This window comes from Aquarana catesbeiana, linkage group LG03 (assembly GCF_042186555.1).
Source record: "Aquarana catesbeiana isolate 2022-GZ linkage group LG03, ASM4218655v1, whole genome shotgun sequence".
NCBI lineage: Eukaryota > Metazoa > Chordata > Amphibia > Anura > Ranidae > Aquarana > Aquarana catesbeiana.
In genome coordinates this window covers 605,689,026-605,714,118 of record NC_133326.1, presented here as the reverse complement: position 1 = coordinate 605,714,118, position 25,093 = coordinate 605,689,026, and the positions used below count along the sequence as shown (strand labels likewise).

Sequence of the window (25,093 nt, the reverse complement as noted above, 5' to 3'; positions counted from 1 at the left end):
ATATCCAGAAAAATACATTTCAAAAAAGTTATAAATTGATTTGCATTTTAATAAGTGAATGAGAGTCGGTTTACACTGAGGCAGCAAGACTTGCAGCGCGACTGCCTCAGACGACTTGAACACGACTGCAGCGGCGACTTGCAAAACGACTTCTATATAGAAGTCAATGCAAGTCGCCTCAAGTCGCCCCCAAAGTAGTACCAGGAACCTTTTTCTAAGTCGGAGCGACTTGCATCGCTCCGATTAGAACGGTTCCATTGTACAGAACGGGACGCTACTTGTCAGGCGGCTAAGTCGCCTGACAAGTCGTCCTAGTGTGAACCGGCTCTTAAGTATTTTACCCCTTCGCAAAACATGACTTAGTACTTGGTGGCAAAACCCTTGTTGGCAATCAGAGGTCAGACGTTTCTTGTAGTTGGCCACCAGGTTTGCACAAATTTCAGGAGGGATTTTGTCTCACTCCTCTTTGCAGATCCTCACCAAGTCATTAAGGTTTCGAGGCTGATGTTTGGTAACTTGAACCTTCAGCTCTCTCCACATATTTTCTCTAAGATTAAGGTCTCGAGACTGACTAGGCCACTCCAGAACCTTAATGTGCTTCTTCTTAAGCCACTCCTTTGTTGCCTTGGGTCCTTGTCATGTTGGAATAACCATCCACAACCTATTTTCAATGCCTTGCCTGAGGGAAGGAGGTTCTCACCCAAGATTTGACAGTACATGGCCCCATCCATTATTCCTTTGATGCAGTGAAGTTGTCTGAAGTTGTCCTCCATGTTTGACTGTGGGGATGGCGTTCTTGGGGTCAAAGGCAGCATTCCTCCTCCAAACATGGCAAGTTGAATTGATGCCAAGAGCTTGATTTTGGTCTCATCTGACCACAACACTTTCACCCAGTTCTCCTCTGAATCATACAGATGTTCATTAGGAAACTTCAGATGGGCCTGAAAAATGTGCTTTCTTGAACAGGGGGACCTTGCGGGCGCTGCAGAATTTCAGTCCTTCACGGCGTAGTGTGTTACCAATTGTTTTCTTTGTGACTATGGTCCCAGCTGCCTTGTGATCATTAACAAGGTTCTCCCGTGTTGTTCTGGGTTGATTACTCACCGTTTACGATTATTAAACTGTTGTTTAATAATCATATACTTACCTGTCCCACGGTCCAGCGATGCGGGCGTACGAAGCTCCGCTCCTCTCCACGGCGCTGGCATTCTTACTGTGGGCGCCCGCCCGTGGCTTCACAGCTGGACACGCACTGCGCATGTGCGAGCCACGCTGCGCGCTGTGAATGGCCGGGCAATCTTCTGGAACCTGTGACGTGTCCCAGAAGATTGCAGGGAGGGAGGGGGGAGAGGTGAACTTCCTTCCGGAGTTGTGGAGCCCCGGGAGGAAGTGGGAGCTGGATGCCTCTAAAAAGAGGGTTCCCCCCCCCCAAAAAATGACATGCCAAATGTGGCATGTCAGGGGGTCACCATCACTGAAAGTGGAAGTTCCATTTTTGGGTGGAACTCCGCTTTAAAGTCCATTTATTGAATGTGCCATACAAACAATGACACACAGCACAGTTGCAGTAGCTGGAACAGAGATAGCGGAGGTACTCATCACAGTGTAGCTGTGCGAAACCAGTCCACCTCTGTTGCGACTACTGCAATCGTGGTGTGTGTCATTGTTTGTATGGAACATTCAATAAATGGACTTCAAGAACATTGGTGTGCAGCCAATTTCTTTCCTTATTCAGTCTTCTATGGCAGGCGAGCCAGGGCTTGCACCTATGTGAGGAGTCTCACACTATTCATTGTGCCTGGAGTTTCTCACCTGGAGCGGCGATTTTCCTTTGTTGTCTACCCTCTCACCAAGCTGCTTGGCGATGGTTTTGTAGCCTATTCCAGCCTTGTGTAGATCTACAGTCTTGTCCCCGACATCCTTGGACAGCTTTTTGGTCTTGGCCATGGTGGAGAGATTGGAATCTGATTGATTGCATCTGTGGACAGGTGTCTTTTATACAGGTAACAAGCTGAGATTAGGAGCACTCCTTTTAAAAAAGTGCTCCTAATCTCAGCTCGTTACTTGTATAGAAGACAACTGGGAGCCAGAAATCTTGATGATTGATAGGGGATCAAATACGTTTTTCACTCATTAAAATACAAATCAATTTATAACTTTTTTGAAATGTGGTTTTCTGGATATTTTTGTTGTTATCCTGTATCTCACTGTTAAAATAAACCTACCATTAAAATTATAGACTGATCATTTTTTTTGTCAGTGTGCAAACGTACAAAATCAGTAAGGGATCAAATACTTTTTTCCCCTCACTGTGTGTAATCAACACAGTGGACACATTGCAATATCTTATCATAAAAGTACAAAAGTTATCTTACGCAGGGTGGAGCTTGTAAACAGATCCATCCACTCCCACTGTGATCTTCAGAATGTCGTCTCCTCGGTGCTTATGCATTCGATTAAGAACAGCAGCCAGGCCAGCACCACACATACCAGCGGCTCGTGTGGACACACTCTCACAGGCCATGCGCACAGCCTGACAATCTGCCAATGTGGGCTGCATTTCCAGTGTCCGCAGAATGTTGCAAGTCTGTCTAAAGTCTGAAGAATCCCTGAGGAAGAGAATAATAGGATTTTTATACTCACTGTAAAATCCTTTTCTTGTATCTCCTAAAAGCACACAGGATCAGTTGAATCAGTTGAATTTGGTTATGCTTCTAACCTTAAGAGGAATTGGACATAGGCAAAAAAAAAGCTGTTGGCCAGCCAAGTATAACCTGTCCCACACCCATTAAGCTTCAGTTTTTAGAAAACCAGCATTAGGAGTAGATCATATGTATGAATGTGAGTTAGGGACCTTAGATTGTAAGCTCCTTGAGGGCAGGGACTGATGTGAATGTACAATATATATGTAAAGCGCTGCCTAAAATTGACGGTGCTATATACAGTAAGTACCTGTAATAGAAAAATCATAAACTTAGAGGGATGGGACCCGTGTCCCTTGATGAACTTGAAGAAAAGGATTTTTACAGCGAGTATGAAAATCCTGTGTTCTTAATCTTTCATCAAGGGATACTGGATCAGCTGAATCTGAGGCCATTGGGACGTCCCAAAGCAGTCCAACTGAGTGGTGGACAAAGTAGCAATGCTAACAGCCTATTAATAGAAAAAAAAAAAGTAAACACTAGGGGCTGCCTACAGCTCAAAGAGCTGCCTGCAGGATCTTATGCCCCAAGCTTGCATTAGTGGATGTTTAAATATCAACCTGCTAAAACATAGGGAACTGTGTGAATATATCATGCCCTCAAAGCCAGTGACCATGAAGCAGGGTGGCAAACTGGCCCTTGGGACAGATCTGGTAGAGCACATGGGTTGTCTGCCAGATTTCTGATGATAGACGGAGTAAATGTCTAGGACTTTACCCCCCCATCAGGCTGGTATCTGTTGGAAGGAAGGACTTAACGGATACCAGGGCTGAGTTACTGAGCCACCAGGTCAGAGACAACAAAGTTTTGTGTGTCAGGCATATATATATATATATATATATATATATGTCCCAGGCAGCTAGAATGTATTCTCCTATGCCTTACAGGAGTGCAATTCGATCTGCACCCCTGTGACGCATTTTTAGCCAACAGCAGGCTTTAGATGTCACAGAGCCGGTACAGGCTCTACAAAGATCACCACCATATGGTTGAGATCCACCCAGATGCCTGGACCTACAACTGGCTCAGGCTCTCACGTAGCCTCTGAGAGCCTGAGCCAGCCACTTCCACCCCCTCCACAGCCTAGCTCTCCAGTGAGCGTTGGAGGGGCAAAGCGGAGATCAGCTGTGTTTGATTACTCAGTTCTTGGTCTGGACATATGCAGCATCGGACAGAGGAGGATTTAGGAGTCAAGGATTTACAAATTAACTAGATGCCAAATTTGGGCCTGGATTTACAAGTCTATGGAAAAACTCTTTTTTGGTCTCAGAGTCCAAGGGAGTTTTACCAGTATGAGGGTGGGAATCCTTGGTTGTGATGAAAGAATGATTTTTTTTTATCTTTGGAGCTCCAAGCAAAAGCTGAATTTTTTTTTTGCTTAGGTACATGTTCCACAGGGCACTCTCTCAATCAACATTAACCGTTTTTAATCCTTATTCTCCTAACATTAGTAAACAGATAGGAAGGTATATTATATTTACTTGTTTTCAGCTTTTTCATTTACATTTCTTCAGTTGCTTCCTGGTTTCTGGCCCAGGCACAGAGGAGGTAAGTATGACATGTTTTTATTTTTTATTGTTTTTTAAATAACAAACGAACATTTACAACCCCTTTAAGCTTTGACAAATAAAAACCTAGAAGCTGATTAGTTACTATGCAAAGCTGCACCAAATTCTGTGTGCACCAGTTTTAGTAAGGCCCCTTTCACATGGGCTTTTTGATCAGGTCCGCCTGTCAGTTTTTCAGGCAGACCTGATCGGACACTCCATTCACCTCTATGGAGTGGCGGATGTCAGTGGTGACATGTCTGCTGACATCCGTTGCTATCCAATCTGATCCTCTCTGCCAAATCCAGACGGATGGTCCTATTTTCAATTTGTCTGGCAGATGGGATCGGATGAAAATGGACAGGCGGTCCATTTTCATACGCTCTCCCCATAGAGGACAGCGGGACTCTGACAGGTCCGTTTCAGCACAGTGAGTGGAGATGGACCTGTCATCTGCCTGCTCAGCTGGGATCAGCGGATCGATCCCCCTGCTGAGCAAGCAGAGTCCGTCAAACGGACAAGCCCGTGTGAAAGGAGCCAAAATCTCCCCTATTGACCCCTATGTTTCTCCTATGTGTCTGGAGTGTACCATAAGCAGAGCCCAGTGCCCGGAGGTCATATTACAGGTAAACCCTGCAATCTTCGGTTCTGCAGAGTCCAGGTATGGCCTCCAAGGCAGCACCAAGGATCAATTACTGCAAAGGAAGCCCAGTTCAGCTACTTAAAGTGATTGTAAAGTTAAAAAAAAACACGTACATACCTGCTTTGTGCAGTGAAATTGCACAAAGCAGCCCCGAACCTCCTCTTCCTGGGTCTCCCGCAGACGCTCCTGACTCTTCCTCACCAGCGGGTGCCCTCATAGAAAGCTGTTTTCTATAGGGGAACTTTTGAGGGCTCGCTCCTGAGTCTCGCTGTCTGTGTCTATTGACATGCCCGCTCCCTCATCACTGGCTTTGATTGACAATGGGGGAGGGGGGGAATGGCTCCTGCTGCCTCAGCAAAGCCGGTGAGACCAGGAAGTTAGGGGAGAGAAAAGCAGCAGACATACATAGTGCTGGATCAAGTGAAGGCTCAGGAAAGTAAAACGGGGGGTGGGGTTGGGGGGTGATACTCATGCCTAAACATTTTTTACTCTATGAAAGAAATGCATTAAGGTAAAACATTTTTAGGCTTTAAAACCACTTTAAGGAAGTATCTTAACTGAAAAAAAAAAACTGTTTTGACAACAAGAAAAACGTCTAGTATAAATGGGTGAACCTGTCTTTGAGTAGAATAGACGTTCCTCCTCCTAGGATATTAGCAAACAACTGAAGCGTCATTGAAATGGAAGGAGTTATATTTGGCTGGCCAACAGCATTATTGTTTTGCCAGTGTCCAATGCCTCCTGAAGTCAACAGTATAACCCAGTGGTCTCAAAATCAACTGATCCTGTGTCATTTGATGAACAATTAAGAAATATAGGTGATAGATGAGGACTGTGAGAGATAGAAGCGGAATAGGATTACAATAGGCTATAGAAGGCATGCAAATAATGTTCCATTTTTGAAAATTTATACTATTTTTGCAATCTGTACAAAACTTTCCTGACTAGACCACTTGTCTCCTTTTCTGGTTACACTCACCTGAGCTTAGTCAATGAACACTTGTTAACAGTCTGAGAAAGTGTCAGGGGATAGTAATCAGAGAGGCAGAAAGATCATTTAGGAGCAAAGTGACTGGGGTGTCATATTGGAGGGACAGCAGTATTGATTACTTTTTCTGTATCCCATTCCCTAATAACTACAATATAAATACATTTTATAATACTACTCAATGCACTAAATTTTCATGGCCTCTAAGCCAAATATAACCAGCCTTACTCTAAGAGAGAAGGTAATAATGTATAACATGTTGACTGAGGCATTATCAATAGATTGGAAGAAAGTAACTGATGATGTACAGCAACGAAGCCAAGAAATGGGAAAAAATCATATGCTCCTGTATTATGGTTCTATTTGTCATTCTTATTGTTGTTAATACAGTTCCCAGAACAAAGTTGTAGTGTTCTTACCCTTCTACTTGAGAGACAAACTGTGTTTCAAAACTTCCCTTTGTCTTCAGTTTTTCAGAGGCCTCTCCACCAAATGCTAGATTTTCATTCACCATTTTCATCAGGACCAGCCTGACCAGTTCTCCCATGTACTTTCCACCAATCATCTTCTCATAGCTATACCAGGTCAGAAAGAGAATTGGTTGAATAAAGATTAATACCACCTTAACTAGTTATCTAATTACAACCTAGATACCCTACAGCCCAGGGCTGGCCCAAGACATTGTGCTGCCTGGGTCCAAGAATGAAATGCTGCCCCCCTCCACCAAAAAAAAAAAAAAATCACGTCCGACCAAATCATGTGTCCCTGTGCAGATTGTAATGTGTGCAGACTGACAGATTCTCCCCATCATCGGACTCACAGAATCCCCGGACTCCTCGTGCAGATGGATCCTCCCCATCTCTGGACTCCTCATACAGACATTACCACTGGCACCCTGAGCAGCCTTTGCACGGCAGTGGTGAAAACACAAGACACTTGGGGTGGCGGAGCTGCGTCACAAGAGGGGGGCAGTGGGACAGGTGGGGCAGAGGGACAGGTGGGGGGTAGCATCACAGAAGGCGGGCAGAGGGACAGGTGGGGGCAGCTTCACAGGAGGTGGGCAGAAAGACAGGAGGGTAGCAGCATCACTGGAGGCGGGCAGAGGGAAAGTTGGGGGCAGCGTCACAGTAGGAGGGCCGAAGGACAGGTGGGGGGCATGCGTCACAGGAGGAGGCAGAGGGACAGGTGGGGGGCAGCATCACAGGAGGTGGGCAGAGGGAAAGGAGGGGGGCAGAGGAACAGATGGGGAGTGGGACAGGAGGTGGGCAGAAGGATAATTTCAGTACTGATGTCATGTTCTGTGTGGCCTCTACACAGTGTTTCTTTCTGCACCAGTTTGCTTGCATAATTAAATAACAGCAAAAAGTTGTATGTCTACTACTTGCAGAGACAGAGAGGACAAGGTTCTGTATCCTTACAGTTGCTGACCAGGATTTAGTGAGCCTTCATCTATCACTCGGTCATATTCCAGTCGGAAATCTTCCAGTTCCCCTGTGTCCCCAAATGCTCCCCATTCCGTGTTGACACACATGCGCCCCTCTTCTCCTTCCACCAGTTCCACATTGCACATCTCTTCCATGTAGCAGGCATTGCAGCCGGTGCCTAAATAGTTGGAATGGAAATAGATCTTAAAATACCATTAACCATGTCAACTCCAGAAGATTTACCCCCTTTCCTGACCAGGACATTTTTTGTGATACAGCACTGCATTATTTTAACTGACAATTGCACGGTTGTGTAACACTGTACACAAATAAAAAAATTGATGGTTTTTTTTCTACAAATAGAACTTTCTTTTGATGATATTTGATCACCTATGCGCTTTTTATTTTTTGCACTATAAATTTTGAGAAAAACAACAATATTTTTTACCTTCTTGCCATAATACATATACAAAAAATGTAGAAAAATCAAAATTCTTCATCAATTTAGGCCAAAATGTATTCTGCTACATATTTTTGGTAAAAAAAATCCCAATAAACTTATATTGATTGGTTTGCGCAAAAGTTATAGCGTCTACAAACTATGGTATATTTAATGGCGGCAATCAGCAACTTATAGCAGGACTGCGATATTGTGGTGGACAGTCAGACACTAACTGACACTTTTGACACTTTTTGGGACCAGTGACACTAATACAATGATCAGTGTTAAAAATATGCACTGTCACTAATGATACTTGCTGGGAAGGGCTTAACATCAGGGGCGATCAAAGGGTTAAATGTGTGCCTAGCTAGTGATTTTGTGTACTGTGGGAGGTGCTTTTACTAGGGAAGGCATGGATCCATACCCCTGCTTTGCAGAAACACCAGATCCATGCCTTCCCTACTGACAGAACGATGATTTGCCTTGTTTACATAGGCAGATTGCGGTTCTGCCTTTGTACTGAAAAATCTGCGGGTGCAGGCAGACATCTGCTGTGTGTAATCACAGCAGGAGGGGGTCGCTGGCAGCGCACATACCTGTAACTGCAAGATCACATATATATACGCAATTCTGCACACAGCAGCCGCCCTGTAGCAGTAAAACTGCTATAGGATGGTCCTCAAGAGGTTACAGAACTCTGGTTTAATTACAAAACAGCTGCTGATGTCACTAAATACAACCAAATGCCATCTTTGATTACTTTCTTTGCGATAGGGTCAGCGTGCTAGTATACAGTCTCACTTCGCCTTACATTTCTGCAAGGACCTGTTTACCGGCAATAACTTTGTCTTTGCTTAAAGTAATACTAAAGGATTTTTTTTTAAATAACAGTGCAATCCCGATCCTCTTCTTCTCAGGTCCCTCGCTGGTGCTCTGGGCTCCTCCCCCTTGCTGAGTGCCCCCATAGCAAGCCGATTGTTATGCTGGCACTCGTGGTTGCTCGCTCCCGATTGACACAAAGAACGGGGCTGAGTCCTGCCCGCGCTCCCTCTTCGCTGGCTGTGACTGACAGCAGTGGGAACCAATGACTCCCACTGCTGTATTTTTTGAGCCAATAAGGAGGGAGAGAGACAAGAGAGCCGCTGCTCTCCTAGACATTGTTGAATCAAGATCGGGCTCGAGTAAGTATGGGGGGGCTGCTGCACACAGGTTTTTTACCTTCATGCATAGATAAAAAATCTTGAGCATTTAGAACCACTTTAAGATAACAAGGTTATACTTACTGTATATTGTTTTTTTTCATAATTGTGTATTTATTTATTATTATTTTTTCAAAACAATACAAAGATGTTGTATCAAATCGTATACAAAGAAAAAGTATGTCTTAGCAAGTGAGGGCATATACATATAACAAACCAGAGAAAAGAGGTACATTCCAACCCACAAGAGACTTGTATTACATTAAAAAAATATGCTATCAGGGTTAAGGTGCATGTAGCCGAATAATGTAGCCACGAGAGCCTCTCATAATCCTGTTACGGCTATTGTGAGCCCATGAATTACAACCTAAAGACGGGCTAAATCATTGCGAATCATCAAAAAGAAAGAGAAACAGTAAAATGGGGGGAATAAACAATAAAAAAGGGGGGGAGAGGTACACCATGGATTTCAGCATTGCATGTATCACATGGGAATAGGGTGAGATCACTTGAGTGGGTAAGAACTGATCATGTGGATGATATTTGGTCAGAAATATGGGAAGTTGCCTCTAAATTAAACAGAATTATCCCAGGGATCCCATATCTTTGAGAATTGAGGTAGGGAATCATGGATCACTGTGGTCAATGTTCCATTCTACGTATGTATGCTATGGTCTGTTTCAATTGAGGCTGTGTAGGAGAGTTTGGGGATAGCCAATGGGTGGGGATTACTCTTTTGGCCACTAACAACATATAAGACATCAATTTATTAGTATGTTTAGGGATCCCAGGAACCAGGAGGCCCAGCAGTAATGAACCTGGTCTAAGGGGAAATTTATCTCAAAAAGTGTTTGGAGTAGAGATTGAACAGAGATCCAAAAAGGTTGAACCATCGGGCAATCCCAGAAGATATGATAATGTGTGCCTATGTCTTGAAGGCATCTCCAACAATTCTGGGATACAGAGTGGTCATATTTATGAATAGCTTCTGGAGTCCTATACCAGAACATGAGAATCTTATAAGCTGTCTCTCTCTGCTCCACGCATCTGGAAGTTTTTGATATGGAATCCCAGATCTTTTGCCATTGAGAAAGAGAAATAGGTGTCTAAATTATTTGGGCCTATTTCCGCATATAGGCATGGGAGTTTACCATAGGTGGGTTAGATTCATGAAGGATTTTGTATATAGAGGATATGAGGCCAGGTTGGTAAGGGCCCTGGGCACACAGTATTTTGAAGGCATTAGGCTTTTCCAAGGATAGAGAAGGTGATATAGAGTAAAAATAATGTTTAAACTATAGGGAAGAGAAGAAAAGATTTTTGGGGATCTAAAATTTATTTCGGAGCTCCTGAAACGAGAGCAATTTACGAGTCACAGGGTGTACTAGGTGACGGAGCTGGAAAGTACCTGTCTGTGACCATGGATACATGTTACTGTAGGATAAGCTATCCGGAATATCCGGGTTGAAAAGTATATTTAGGAGAGATTGGTATGGAGAAGAGAGAGAGAACCTCTTGTAGCATTTCATCCAGATGGAGAGAGTATATAACATCGGTCCCAGACATATATTTCTTAACTGGGAAATAGAGGTAGTTAGATCGGACCAGAGCATGGAACAGAGATGTACAGGGCTGGTTATACTCAACTCCAATTCTGACCTGTTTTGTTGCAAAACATGTTGACCAGGAGATGGCCGCTGTAAGATGGGTAGCATAGTAGTATTTAGTGATGTCAGGGGCTCCCAGCCCTCCATGAGAGCGAGGAGCAAACACTACGGTGCTAGCGATCCGATGTCTTTTGTTACCCCAGATAAATTTAGTAAAAGACCATTATTGTTATTGGCAGGGTTTCAAAAAGGTACAAGAGTTTTGGGAGTATAGACATCTTAAGGACATTTATCCTATCCAGAAGTGACAGAGGACATTCTTCCCATTGGCGTAGCAGGCGGTGTATTTCCGAAATTAAAGGAGGGTAGTTGGCCTGGTATAAAGTGGAATAAGACGCAGTTAAATGTATTCCCAGATATTTAAGAGAGGAGGGGCACCAGTGGTAGCGAAAGTTGTTTTGTAATGTAGTGAGAAGTGGAGGGGGATATGTATGGGTAGAGCTTCTGTCTTGGCCGTGTGAACTTTATAATCGGAAAGTTTGCTAAAGGTATTTAATAAAGTATGGAGATTGGGAAGGGAGATATTGTTATAATGTTAATGTTAAAAGAATGTCATCTGCAAAGAGGGTTAGTTTGTATTCTCTTTGCCGTAAAGAGACTCCACGTATGTCAGGGTATGTACATATAGCTTCAGATAGGGGTTCAAGGCACAATATAAACAGTAAGGGGGATAGGGGGCAGCCTTGTCTAGTACCATTGCTATGGGAGAAAGACGGAGACAGGAAAGACACCAATTGTACTTGGGAGGTAGGGCGGGAGTATAGGGCGTGGAGAGCTGCCATGAATGGACCTGTAAATCTGAAATGTGAGAGAGTGGAAAACATATATGGCCAGCCAAGCCTGTCAAAGGCCTTCTGAGCGTCTAAACTCAGAACAATGGCTGGGCGGGAAGCGTGCTTATCAAGCAGGTCTATTAGGTCAATGGTGCGTCTGGTATTATCTCTTGCATGTCTATAGGAAACAAAACCTACCTGATCGTTGTGTATAAGTTTAGGGATTATAGAAGTGAGTCTATTGGCTAGGATTTTTGTAAAAATGTTATAATCTGAGTTGAGTAAGGCTATGGGTCTATAGTTGTCCGGTAGTGACAGGGGTTTCCCGGGTTTTGGGAGAACTGTAAAGTGAGCATGTAGGAATTGGGGATGGGGGATGGTACCTTTCAGTAAGGAGGAAAAAAGATCTATTAAGCAGGAACTCAAATATAGGAAAAATAGGAAAAACCATCTGAGCCTGGTGATTTGTGAAGTGGGAGGTCTTTAACTACAGTAGCTAATTCATCTGGCGTAATAGCAGCGTTAATTTGATATTAGATATTTGGGAGGATGACAATTTGGGTAATTTTAAAGGGTCAAAGAAGGAATTGAAATCGTCTTGGGAAAAGAGGTGTTTAGGGTCTGTGTTTAAGCAATTATATAACTTTTTATAGAAATCCCCAAATACTTTAGACATTATGGGCAATGAGTTGGAGAGCCATCAGCTTGTGTAAGAAACTCAGGGAAAGAATGGAATGGGTGGGGTTTAAGCTTATTTACTAGCATTCTATGGGGCTTCTTGGAAAACTCATAACATTTCTGTTTGGCCCAAAGAAGAGATTTGGAGCATCTATTCATATCAAGGGATTTCAGACGTTTGCGTAGAGAGGTAAGCAGTAGTTCTTCCGCTTTACGTAGCTCAGAGAGGATATCAAGTCTCTGTGTTGAAGAATCTCTTTTTAGGCGAGAGCCAGCCAAAATACACTGGCCTCTGAAGTAGGCTTTATGTGCCTCCCAAAGGGTAGAAACGTCTGCCACAGTGTGTTCATTTAGCTGGAAAAACTCGGAAAGTTCATGAGACAGATGAGTTCTAATAACAGGGTTGTGGAGAAGGGAGTTGTTAAGTCTCCAATGACAGGTTCTAGTTTTAGATGAGGAGAGTGTGAGATCAAGCTGAACAGAACAATGGTCCGATCAAGTAATGGGGTTAATTTCCGAGGTGACTGTGGGTGTTAATAGCGGGGACGTTACAAAAAGATAATCTAAAATACATTTTATGGGAAGGAGAACAGAATGTAAATTGTTTATGTGTAGGGTGTTTTATCCGCCAGATATCTAGTAAATTGTGGGATCTGATAAGTCAACGGTAAGAGGTGGGTTGGCGCTCCACTACTTTAGCCGAGGGATTTGATGAAAATAATGTGCGTCTGTCTCTTCTTGGAGTCATATTAAAATCCCCCCCAACAATCATAAAGGGTTGTGAATATTTTCCGAGTTTCCCAAGCATATCAGTGAGAAACTGGTTTTGAGTTGGGAGCATAAATGTTAACCAGAGTAAACGAGCATGATAGCTAGTCGCAGTCCGGGAAAATGTATCTACCATGGGGGTCCAGATAGGAAGATCTTACTCTTAGGGGGCAGGATTTTTTTATCAGTATGGCAACACCTGCTTTACCAGATGGGTCGAAGGCTATAAAAGAGACAGGAAAATGTTTTGTAGCAAATTTAAAGGATCCCCCAGAGTGGAAATGAGTCTCCTGGACTAGGACTACATCAGCAGCTGGTGATTTGAACTCTTTCAAGGCCAATCATCATTTATGAACAGACTTCAAACCCTTCATATTATAAGTAAGGATCCGTAAAGCCATTATGGTGTAATATAGTCAGGCTGTAGATATCAGTGGGAATCAAAAACAAAAAAAAACAAAAAAAAAAAACATAAAAAAGTCCATGGTGTATCCTGTGGAGAAAAGGCATAGGGAAGCATATAACATTGAAAATCAGCTTTGAAAAGAGGTCTAAACAGGGTAGCAAAAAAAATGAAAAATAGGTAAAAAGGGGACCTATAAAAACATAGAGTCAGTGAATTATAGCCTGAGGGGTCAAAACTGCTCAGGTGGCCGTGTCCATGGATTGAGAAGAGGGGCATGGGGGGCTCCAGTCTGCCTGGAGCGATCCCGCCGTCTTCCAGCGACAAAAAGGAAATGAATAAAAAGTTTGAGTTGCAACAAACTAGAAAATCAACCCATGGGTATGGGTAAAAACTCCCCAAAGTAGGGGAACTTGGTGATGTGCAGCCCAGAGTAGGACGTCTCAAGGAAGGCTCTCAGGTTGGGTGCCTGGGAAAAGGGTATCGTTGGGTGTGGAAAAGGCCTTCTGCGATTTCTGGCAAGCTAGGGTCCAGATCCGACCTGGATTGGATGCAGGTTTAGGTGTTGCAGGAAGCGGTACAGGGTCCTCTTCTGGAAGTGGTGGAAGGCCAAGATTACGTATAAATGAATGCCTTGCTCTCCTGGAGATCCCTCATGGAGAATTGGATGCCATCTCGTGAAGCAGATAAGCGAAAGGGGAAGCCCCTAGCGGTATGTGATTTGATGGTTTTGCAGGTGCGTGGTCACCGGGCGGAAGCTGCGGCGTTTAGCGAGGGTTATAGGTGATAAATCGCAAAAAATTTGTATTTTAGCACCCTTGAATTCCAACCGGATTTTATTGCGGATGGCCAGAGTGAGGGCTTCCTTGCTATCATAGTAATGAAAAACTACTATGATATCCCTGAGATTTGCCCCCGCTGGGGGTTTAGGGGCCAGTGATCTGTGCGCCCTGTCCAGTCGCCAGTCTATGTCAGGGATTAGAGGGGCTATGGTATTAAAGAGGCTTAGTAGGTAAGGATGAATCTCTCGGTCTCTCACAGATTCAGGGATGCCCCTAAACTGCAAATTTTGGCGGTGTTCCCTATTCTCCAAATCTTCTTGCTGGGACTGGAGCTGGGAAATCAATTGTTTCAGGCCCGCATTGTCTTCCTCCAAAACATGGACATACTGTATTAGATCGTCAAACTTAGTTTCTAAAGTGTCAGTACATTCTCCTATGTGTGTTATCTCTCCCCTCAGTTCTTGAGCAAGTTTCCCCACTTCTCTGGTGATGGTACATGTCAGGCTTCGCAGGAGGGATTGCAATTTAGTGTCCAGGATTTCTACTGTGAGGGGGGCCGACATCTCTGTGGTTGGAGTGGGTGCAAACAATAGAGGAATGTCTCCTACCTCCTCGGGCGCGTCTGCGGGGTCCGGCGGGGCGCTCTGCATACTTAAGGCCGGGGATTTGGGCCTACGCAGGAAGCGGTCTAGCGTCTGTGAAGGCCGCAGCTCCGGAGTGGATGATAGAGCCGTTTGCTTTGGCCCGTATTTCATCATGGGTTGCCTGAGAGGTGCGGTGATGTAGTAGGGGGTCTCCCGTGAGCTCTCGGACGCTTTGCGGGAGTAGTGGAAGGTGGCGGGGATCAGAGCAGAGGGATTATACTACACGCTATCATCGGATGCCGCGAATGCCGGTGACTACTGTATATTGTTTAAGGACAAACAATACTTTCTTTTCATGATATTGTCTTGCAACAATGATTTACTTATTTATTGATCATTAGACAATAAATTGCAACAAAACTAAACAAAACACACTTTTTTTTTTTGAGCAGTGCTTGTGTAAAAATAAATAGTGTTACTGTATATAAAAAAGTGTGCTTTTTATTCTGTAATTTATCCTAATTAAAATTACACTAAAATTATGATTCTGATACAGAGCATTGCAGTTATTTACAAATGAAAAAAATGTTTGTTTTTTTTTAAATTTTGCACTTTTATCAATGGGAAACGTGTAAAAAAAAAAAAAACTAACAAAACAGAAACAAAAAAAAGTTTAAATATTAATAGTTAATAAAATAGAAACAAAATTAAAAAAAATCAACAGGAAAATAATAGTATAATTGAAGGGAGAAAAAGAATAATAAGTTATTTGGGGGAAAGTAAACTAAGGGTTAATAAGGGGTAAACAGAGGAACATTTTATTTTAAAAAAAACTTTTTTTTTTTTTTACTTGCTAGGTTGCTTTAAATAACATCATTTGCAGATCTAAGTTCATTCCTATGATCTGCAGATTAAGGAACAGAATGATACAAAAGTAACAATATATTACTTTGTATCTTTTTATATTGGTGTCTGAGCTGTGTTATTTATAAACAGTGATTCAACCTGCTTTTTATTTTTTATTTTTTCAGCTATAGCTGCTGACACCTTCCCTGAGTATACATTAAAGTAATACTAAAGTCTTGTTTTTTTTTTCCTTAGGGAGCCAATGGCGCAGATGGCCGAGGCATTCGTTGACATAGCTGGATTGAGATGGGGCTCAGGTAATGGGGAGGTTTAAGGGGGGGTATGGGGGTTGGGGTTCCAGAAGCAGGGCAAAAGACTAAACATGCTACATACAGTTTAGCTCATAAGTTAACATAACCTGGCAGAATTTATGATTTCTTGGCCATTTTTCAGAGAATATGAATGATAACACAAAACATTACTTTCACTCATGGTTAGTGTTTGGCTGAAGCCATTTATTATCAATCAACTGTGTTTACTCTTTTTAAATCATAATGAAAACAGGAACTACCCAAATGACCCTGATCAAAAGTTTACATATCCTGGTGATTTTGGCCTGATAACATGCACACAAATTGACACAAAGGGGTTTGAATGGCTATTAAAGGTAACCAATACTGGAGGAACATTTGCATTCATAAGCCAGGAAGCTGTGCATGGGGCGTACTTGGACATTCCAACATGAGCCACTCTGGGGAGATCTCACACTTGCAGTTCACGCAAGACAGCCCAAGAATTTACAGGAACTGGGAATTCTATTGGTAAAGGAATGGGCAGCTTTACCATCTGAGAAGATAAAGAGCCTCATCCACAAATACCACAAAAGACTTCAAGCTGTCATTGATGTTAAACTTTTTATCAGGGTCATTTGGGTAGTTTCTGTTTTCATTACGATTTAAAAAGAGTAAACACGGTTGATTGATAATAAATGGCTTTAGCCAAACACTAACCATGAGTGAAAAAAAGCTTTTGTTATCATTCATATTCTCTGAAAAATGGCCAAGAAATCATAAATTCTGCCTGGGTATGTAAACTTATGAAAACAACTGTATGTCCTGTGTACAAAGATGACGTTTTTTTGGCATGTGTAGCACACCCAAAGTCTGCAACTAGTAAAGCAAAGGTTATAATAACCAAGTCATAATGGGTCATCACTTACAATACACCACAGTTTTCATTAAATATACAGTATATGTAATTTGCACTTTCTTATTTGGGTTTCATAGATTGTACTATTAGATTTGCAGTAATGCAGCTATGTAGCTTCACAGCTTTATGTGTCCCCAAAGGTAGGGTGGCATTCGTACACTGAAAACAACACTATGCCATATATCCTGAACAGGAATTCCATGTGAAATTCAGTATGAGTATATACTTACCCACTATCAATCCAACTTCACAGTGATGATCTTCATAGTAACAAGAGATCATAGTAGCAACAGTATCATTCACCATGGCAACAACATCCATCTCAAAATCCTGAAGAGAGCATAGGACAAGGGAGATTATGAAGTTACTGATAGACTGGATGATAATTACCAGTAAACAGAGCATTACTGTTACCAGTGGATAGTGTGACAGGTGAAATGCTGCATGTGCATTTCAGTAATGCAAACAATATATACAGGTATCTACTAACTTCAACTTGGTAGCTCATTTCCTTTAATATTAATATAGACTTGCAGCCTCTGCCTTAGCAGCCAATTAGTTCCATGCCACACAGTGCCAGGTGAAGATAAAGAGGCCCAAAATTACTGCCTGGACTCCCGGGATACTCCTGAAGAACATACATTTTTTGAGGGGCATAACTGGTATTTAGAAAAGGAAATCTTCAGACCCAATGGCATGTTTAAACTTTAGGTCTGCTTTAGTTGATTTCCAAGGAAAATGTTTTTTTTTTTTTGTATCAATTTTTGAGTTTGGCCATAAACCTTCTATGATATTTTTGCTGTTTATATGCCTTTTGATGAATTCCCCTTACTTCATGTTCTAGTGACCCTCAGAGGGAGATCTCCCAATGGGAACACAGACAGCAAAAAAGAAAAAAAAAAAATCCGGAGCTTCTAACCCTTCCCTGCTTTACCTAAAATAGTGCTTTAATTGCTGTATGCTGAACTGTTGGTGATATACCCTCACTTTCTAACCTGCTGATCGCAAAAGAAGTGAGGGTGAATCTCCACAGAGTGGATGCAGATAGCAATAAAAGCTTGACGAAGTATTAAAAAAACTGTAAAAGACTGCTTGCGTAAGCTATTTCACAGCAACCAGTGGGATGTTTGTTTTATTTCCAAATGATTGTAGATAGGTGATAGACAAAATATGATTGGGTGCTAATGGGATTGGATAGTAATATTGTCTCTTACCCCTCTTCTCTTGATGGCTTCCCTTAGCAGTCCGACCACATTGTTTCCCTCTGCCCCCGATGCTGTAAAGCCTTTGGTCCAGTTCAAGAGGATGCCCTGCATAGAAATAATGGTTACTATCATAAACAATGAGCAATTGTTAGTGTATCTAAACAGGCTGAGCACCTATAAGCAGAATTCCAGCCAAAAGTATCAATATTAAATGAAAGTTAAAAGAATAAAACCAGCTATGGCTACAACATTCAGTTTCAATGCAGAGATTTTCTCCACAGTACTTTTTTTTCTGCAGCTAGATGTCTTCAGTTTGATGGCAGTCATCATTTTACCCACTGCCTTTGAGCCCAGGTCATCCGGGACCTGTCCCAGCCAGTTACTGGACAGTGAAAGGAGAAGCAGCACAGGGATGAGCTCATTTCTCTCTCTCCTATTAGCATTCTTCTTGACAACAGATTCACTTAATGGCTCCAGCTCTGCTATACAGCATTTGCAAGATGCTCATACAAGGTCAAACTCAGGTACACATAGTGTGTGCAAAAAATAAGTTTAATTATGTACTGATGATTACACAACTGTATCTGCCAAGACTTTTTCATCTTACAATTGCTACAGAAATGTAGTTAAAAAAAATAATACATAATATTAACAAATAGGCCTATCCATGCACCCTGTGCATACTGCAGTGTTTCTGCTATTTTAATTTGTTGTCCCATCCTAGTTTTGTTACCTTGTCAATATCTTCATGTCTGACAGGAAAGGAGAAGGTAAAGCCCAGTGGGAGCTTCTTATGCTTCATATTCTGCTGGTCAAGGTAATCCGAGATACATTCAGCAATGTAATCAAACAGCTGGGAAGAGAGATATTGGTCAATGTAAAAAACATTAATCTGTGTTGTCTATAGGAATCTGCAATATTTAATATACAGTATTGACACAGTATTGACACATTGACTGTTCTTTCATAATCTTCTATACATAAGCCCCAAAATGTCCCTCTGTCTGTTGGTTGCGGTCTTTAATTAAATGTTATTGTCATACACAGCGTTTTTTTATATCTATAGGTGGGACTATACCCTATCATTTTACCATGAGATTTATTTTTACATTACTGACAAGAAGAAACCACCATCTGTATTCCATATGATGTTCAGACCTTGCATTCGTTGAGTACTCAGTGGGCGGGACCTAGATACACCCATGCACGTGGGGTAACACCTTGTCTGAAGGTGAGTTTACCAATGCCTGGAAACAAGCGGAGGCTGCGGTCGTGTGAAGAATCAAACATTAAACAGGGATGAGCTACTAGCGTGCAGCAATAATGTACGGAGTTCCTCCTTACAATGTTTCGTTCCAAGTAACTACACACTTGTACTGATGTATGTGTTGCATTTGGAGGGATATGCAGAGCCATTGCCCACTCCACCAGTCAAGCATATTTCCGTTCCCTCACTCCCAGTAACGGAATCAAACTCTACTGGACACATAGCGCAGGACTCATAAGTGTCCTACATTAACTCTCTCCTTCCCGTACCTAGTGATCAGGTCTTATACCTCCATAACGCTAGTCTGCTCCCGCTGCCCGGAGGAGACAGACCACCAGGGAGGAAGTCAGAGCACTGACCCTCTCACTACCAAAGGACCTGTCACCTAACCAGGAACTGGTTGCTGTAGCTGTTCTTCCTTTTCTCATAGCAATTACCTCCTCTTCTTAGCCTTGAGAGTTATCCTTTTGTAGTGGTGTTATACCCCATAGTGCTTTAACAGACCCAGGTTCTTTAGGAATATGCCAAGACCCAACATGCACTCCTTAAATAACTTCCGACCAAGCTCAAGGCAGTTGAAACAACTTTACTGAAAATTCACCAGAACATGTATAACAAGCAATAACAAGAAAAAAACAATAACTTCCAGCGTTAAAAAGGTCTTTCGTGGTTTAAACAGCAACAAGGACATCAGTATTCCAAAACCAGGTGGATGTTGCCCTCCTCGGATTGGGGTAATCTGGTAAAAACGATAAAACCGAACAAAAGGGAGGCGCGCACACCTAGTGCATTACCAAACATATTTAATAGGTATTGTGAGGTTAAAAGTGGATACTCACAAAAGTGGCGACCCACAATGAGCCATACAACTGCACAATGGAACACGGTGCGGACATAGCAAGGGTATAGGCTGATGTGTTTCGGGGGCACACCCCCTTCCCCAGAGCCAAGCTAGCTAACAAAGCAGAATCTTATTTATCTATTGCACTGAAGTAAGTCTGTGTTCTGGGCATTTGTCCCTGGGTGCATACTGCCCTAAACAAAAATTCAGCTAGATGTGCTGTTTAGCCTTGTCCAGCCAAAGCAGCTCTGTCTCTCATAGAGTTTAAGGATGGATTCACACCAGATCAGATGTGGGGGGGACTGCGTTGAGTGGCTATTCCAGCGCAGTCCCACTGTACGGACAAGGCAAAATGCCTTGTCTCCCATGTGCCCGGTTCACACCACTGCATCATGGTGTGAGGCAATCCACTGCCTCACACCACGTGGCCAGCAATTCAACTTTATAAAAGATGTCTGTGTGATATCTCAATAAAGTTTGTTTAAAAGAAAAAACACTGTGCTTATCTCAGTCAGATAACACTGCACAACAGTCGCTGCACTGCAATGCAGCGGATGGTGTAAACCAGCCCTTACAGGCTGCTTGTAGAGGGGCTGGACTGCACATCTGTGCCCTCCACCTTCAGCAAAACATCAGAAACCCATGCATGCGGGCTAAACAACCAGTGTGCATGGGGCCTAAAAGCAGGTTTACCCACTGTTTAGGCCAATCTACACTATGTGCAGTGACCGGTGTGTAAATGTGTAAATGCCTGTCACCACTAGGACACACAGAAAACAATTGTTTTCTGTGTGTCCTATTCACACTACAACGCAGCCTACAGCTGAAGTGATCTGCGATAGAATGCAGATATGCTGCTACATTGTGCAGAATCACATTACGAACTCCAGCCCAAAACTTTTTTTTTTTGTTTTTACTGTGGGCTTTGATCTCATTAGATCTCCCCTTATTTCCTGTTGGGACAGGAAGTAAAAATAGATCTCTCCAATAGGGACAGACTGCAACAAAATACTTCTTTCTCACCATTTCTGCAGTTCCTGTCATGGCATCCTCGGGAATTGAATACATTTTGTGCTTTGTGTCTACTTTCCACTGTCCATCCAGATCCTCTCCGACTTTCACTAGCATTACTCGGAAATTTGTGCCTCCAAGATCCAAGGCCAGAAAATCACCAACCTCTAGACAAATCAGTCAAGGAAAAAAGTACAATTACATATGTATTAAATTATATAAAGCAATATAATATGCACTAAAAACTGTTGAAAGCAAGTGATTAAGAACACCTTTCAGGGGGGAAGGGGAAATGGGTACCTGTTTTTGACAGGTCCCTGTCCCCACTTCCGGGAGACAGCGCCATGGCGCCGTCCCTCAGACATTTGGCCCTCCTCCTCCTTTCCCAGCCGCCGGTCCAATTAGAAAGTGCTTTTCGCGCATGCACAGTAGGGAACTGTCTGTGGAGCCGAAAGGCTTCACTGCCGGTTTCCCTTAGTGGAGATGGTGGCGGCAGCACCTGACAGCCAATCTTAAGATTGGCTGGGGTGCTGAAATCACGGGCTCCTTGGACGGGTAAGTGTCCATATATTAAAAGTCAGCTGCTACAGCATTTGTAACTGCTGACTTTTAATTTTTTTTCCCCAAGCTGGAACACCTCTTTAATGCATTCTCAACATTAAGGTAAAAAATGTCCCAGTACCTGTCCTACCCCTGTCCCTAAACACTTACTTGGCTCCATGTCACCAATGCCAGCTCCAGTGTTGTTCCCCTTACTTCCTGGGTTCATTGGCTCCTACTGTCATCAAACTCCTGTAATTAGGGGGCACAGGGTGATGTGTCTATAGACATACACAGCTTGGTAGGGGACCTTAAGGGAGAGCGCATGCATAATGCCTCCTTAGCACCTGGCTTGCTACAGGAGGCACCCAAAATAGGGGAGGAGCCTACAGCGCTGCCACGGACTGCAGAAAGCAGACCAAAGCAACACTTTTGTGCAATATCAATGCACAGTGCAGGGTTTACCTCTTTTTTTTGTATATTTTTATTAATATATTAATGTTATGCTAAGATATATTTTGGCCATAAGGCATCATTAAGGGACCAAAAATAGAGTTTTATGCTACAGTGCATTTTTTTTACATGTGTTACAGTTTAATGTTTCCTGCCAGTTGTAATATTTTAGAAGCACCTTTTTTCTATTTTTTTTCTGGTATCCTTATATAGTCTGTGAACTTCATCAAATAAACAATAGCATATATCATGTTGCAATAAAATGCAACATGGCAAATGTTGGGACAGTGGACAAGCACAGAGCATTGATGTGAGTTGGCACATCATTTTATTTTTTTTTTGCATTATGTTGTAAAGGTTTTTTATCTTAATGCATTCTCTGCACTTATCTGAGACCCAGTCCCAATTCAGCACTGTCCCATCTGCAGCAGGTCTTCTCCCCTCTCTCCCCTCACGGGCTTGGCTGAGAGCAATGGAAGCCATTAGCAATTCGTCTATTTCAGACCCATAGATAGCCAGAAGGTGGGCTAAAATTCCCACATGCCAAACATATGTGTCCATGGGTGGCAGAGTACTGTGCACTAAATGGCAGTCCCCAGTTTCTAGTAATGATTGGGATCCGGTGGGACTGGCTCCTGATCATGTATCCAGGTGAAATATACCTTGTTTTTTCAGGACAAGTTGGGCTTTCATTTGGTGATAAATGGTAATGGATCTTTCTTGATTTTGTTTTATTATCAAAGGAAAGCTGTCCCAAAATAATAAAAATAATTTTTAACTTTAATCAACTTTATATGTATATTTTTATGCCATTATCATAACCCACTACTAAAAAAAATATATTATCCTACTCCTCACAGCTATGGTAAAACTACCAGTGGCGGCTGGTGCTCCAGCAGTCAGGGGGGGGGGCTTGGCAAATAAACCAGCCGACCCCTCTCCACACGGGGTACTCACGCGGTCGGGCTCTTGGCAGCGATGCAGGGCAGATGACGGATGCAGAGCCGATGACGGCAGTCATCTTCCGGATCTCCCTATACATCCTCACCTCCCCCCGGTTAACGACCAATACAATTGCTTCTCCTCTCGGCCAATCACGCTCCTCCCGCTTCCTGATTGGCCGGGAAGAGAAGCAGGAAGACAATAGCGAATATTAATTCGGTATTGTCACACAAGTGGGTGGGCTTTGGGCGCAGTGCTCTGTGCCTCGGGCCCACCCTTTTTTAAGCCAGTCAGACCCTCAGGCTCTCATGTGCTTAAAAAAAACCCCATTGAAATCAATGAGTCCGGCACCTCGCATGTAGATTAGGGGCCAGGCGCATGGATTGGAGGGGCTGCGCCCCTGCGCCCCACATGGTGCGGCAGCCACTGCTTTTTGTCCACAGTAAGGCCCAGAAAAAATAGTGCACATTTTGCTATTTTTTTTTATGCTACCCAAACACTCTGACGCTCTCGCTTTGACACTGAAACTAAATATAACACTTTTTTGGGATGTGTCCCACTTAGGTCTCCGACTACACCCAGCTCTTTGCTGTGCAGTGTGTGACATCAGATCACCACCCCCTGCCTCCTGTCTAAATTCTGTATTTTGAAAGGCTGTAGAGCAGAGAATGCTGTGGATAAACAGGTACAACTTATGTAGGAGGCTTTGTTTCATCTCTGTGTATCACCTGAGGCTGGTCACTTCACTGGGTATATGTAAGGCTACAATCACTTTAGGCTCCATTCACATCTGAGCGTAGCAATTTACTTGCGTTTTTTTTTAAAGCATTTTAGAAGTGTATTACAAGCGTTTTACAACTTCAGGTGTTTTTGTTTAGCCAATGGAAAGCACTAGGGGGAGAGGGAGGAGAAGGAGAGGAAGTCAGGGGTGGAGAGCTGCAATTTGAGCAGAAAACGCTTGTAACAAGTTTGCAAAACGCTCAAGTCAGGTATTTCTATTGAAGTCTATGGGGCCAAAAACGCTTGTAATCTGCCAAAAAGAAGGTCATGTACTTTTTGAACGACAGGCATTTTACTTCAGACGACAGAACTCTCAGATGTGAACAGGGGCCATTGAAATCAATGGGATTTGGCTTGTATCTAAAAGCTGAAAAGTGAATTGGGCCTTAAGTATTATTCTGTGTTGTAATATATTTTCTTTAACTATTTCCTGCACCGTTTTTTTCTTTTCTTTTCATTAAAAATCGCAAATTTTCTTTTTTTTGGGGGGGGGGGGGGGGGCTGTTTGAAAAAGCTACTGTAGTGTAAACTCTGTTGTATTCCTGTCTTGGAATGGCAGCAAGTGATACAGGCATTTTTAAAAGTCAGAATTGCAACAGCGGATGCTGTTAATGGTGCTTGTAACGCATGATGGCGACTACCATGTGTCTTTAACCACTTGCCAACCAGCCACAGTGCATACTGGTATACTGTGGCAGGTCGGAATGTGCAGGCAAAATATATGTATATGGACGTCATTTTGGGCTCGACTTTCACACAAACCAATTTATATACACTTATTGGAATTTTTTTTTACCAAAGAGCAGAATACATTTTGGCCTAAATTTTTGATGAAATTTGATTTTATTGGATATGTCTTATGATAGAAGTAGAAAATATTGTTTTTTTTTTTTTTTCATAAATTGTTTTAGTTTATATCGCAAAAAATAAAAAAACCCAGTGGTGATCAAATAATACCAAAAGAAAGCTCTATTTGTGTAAAATTTTTTTATAAAAAATGTATTTGCTTACAGTATTGCATGACCGTGCAATTTTCAGTTAAAGTAGCACAGTGCTGAATAGCAAAAAATGCCCTGGTCTTGAAGGGGGTAAAACCTTGTGGAGCTCAAGTGGTAAAGGGTTAACTGCTCGGTTAACTTGCCCCAGTGACTATCACTCTCAGCCTGCTGGTGTTTAGATTGTTGTCCCACAAGCTGGTAAATTTTTGCTCAAGGTGAGACTAGGAGTATAATCGTCAAAAATATTCATTAACTTTCTGGTGCCGCTGAGGGGTAACATAAAGGAGTTGTTCCAGTGTTTACAAACTACTCTTGAACTTCTCTTGCAGTAACAACTATTTACCTGTGACATTGTATAACCTCAGTTACTGGCTGCACTCCCACTGCACAGCCGAGCACAT

At 42.7% G+C, this 25,093-nt stretch overlaps 1 protein-coding gene across 3 annotated transcripts in view; it reads right to left on the bottom strand.

Annotated features, from left to right (window-relative positions):
* Positions 1–25,093, bottom strand: part of GCK (glucokinase) — a 62,132-nt gene that overhangs the window by 5,391 nt on the left and 31,648 nt on the right. For all 3 annotated transcript variants that reach the window (XR_012243006.1, XM_073622187.1, XM_073622189.1), the window contains exons 3-9: positions 20,992–21,146; positions 18,594–18,713; positions 17,870–17,965; positions 16,886–16,985; positions 7,299–7,482; positions 6,300–6,455; positions 2,376–2,609 (exon numbers count right to left, since the gene is read on the bottom strand). Coding sequence is in view for 2 of the 3 variants with exons in the window: in XM_073622187.1 (XP_073478288.1) it covers positions 2,376–2,609; positions 6,300–6,455; positions 7,299–7,482; positions 16,886–16,985; positions 17,870–17,965; positions 18,594–18,713; positions 20,992–21,146 (1,045 nt within the window). In the remaining variant the exon portion in view is untranslated. The remainder of the gene's footprint in view (positions 1–2,375; positions 2,610–6,299; positions 6,456–7,298; positions 7,483–16,885; positions 16,986–17,869; positions 17,966–18,593; positions 18,714–20,991; positions 21,147–25,093) is intronic.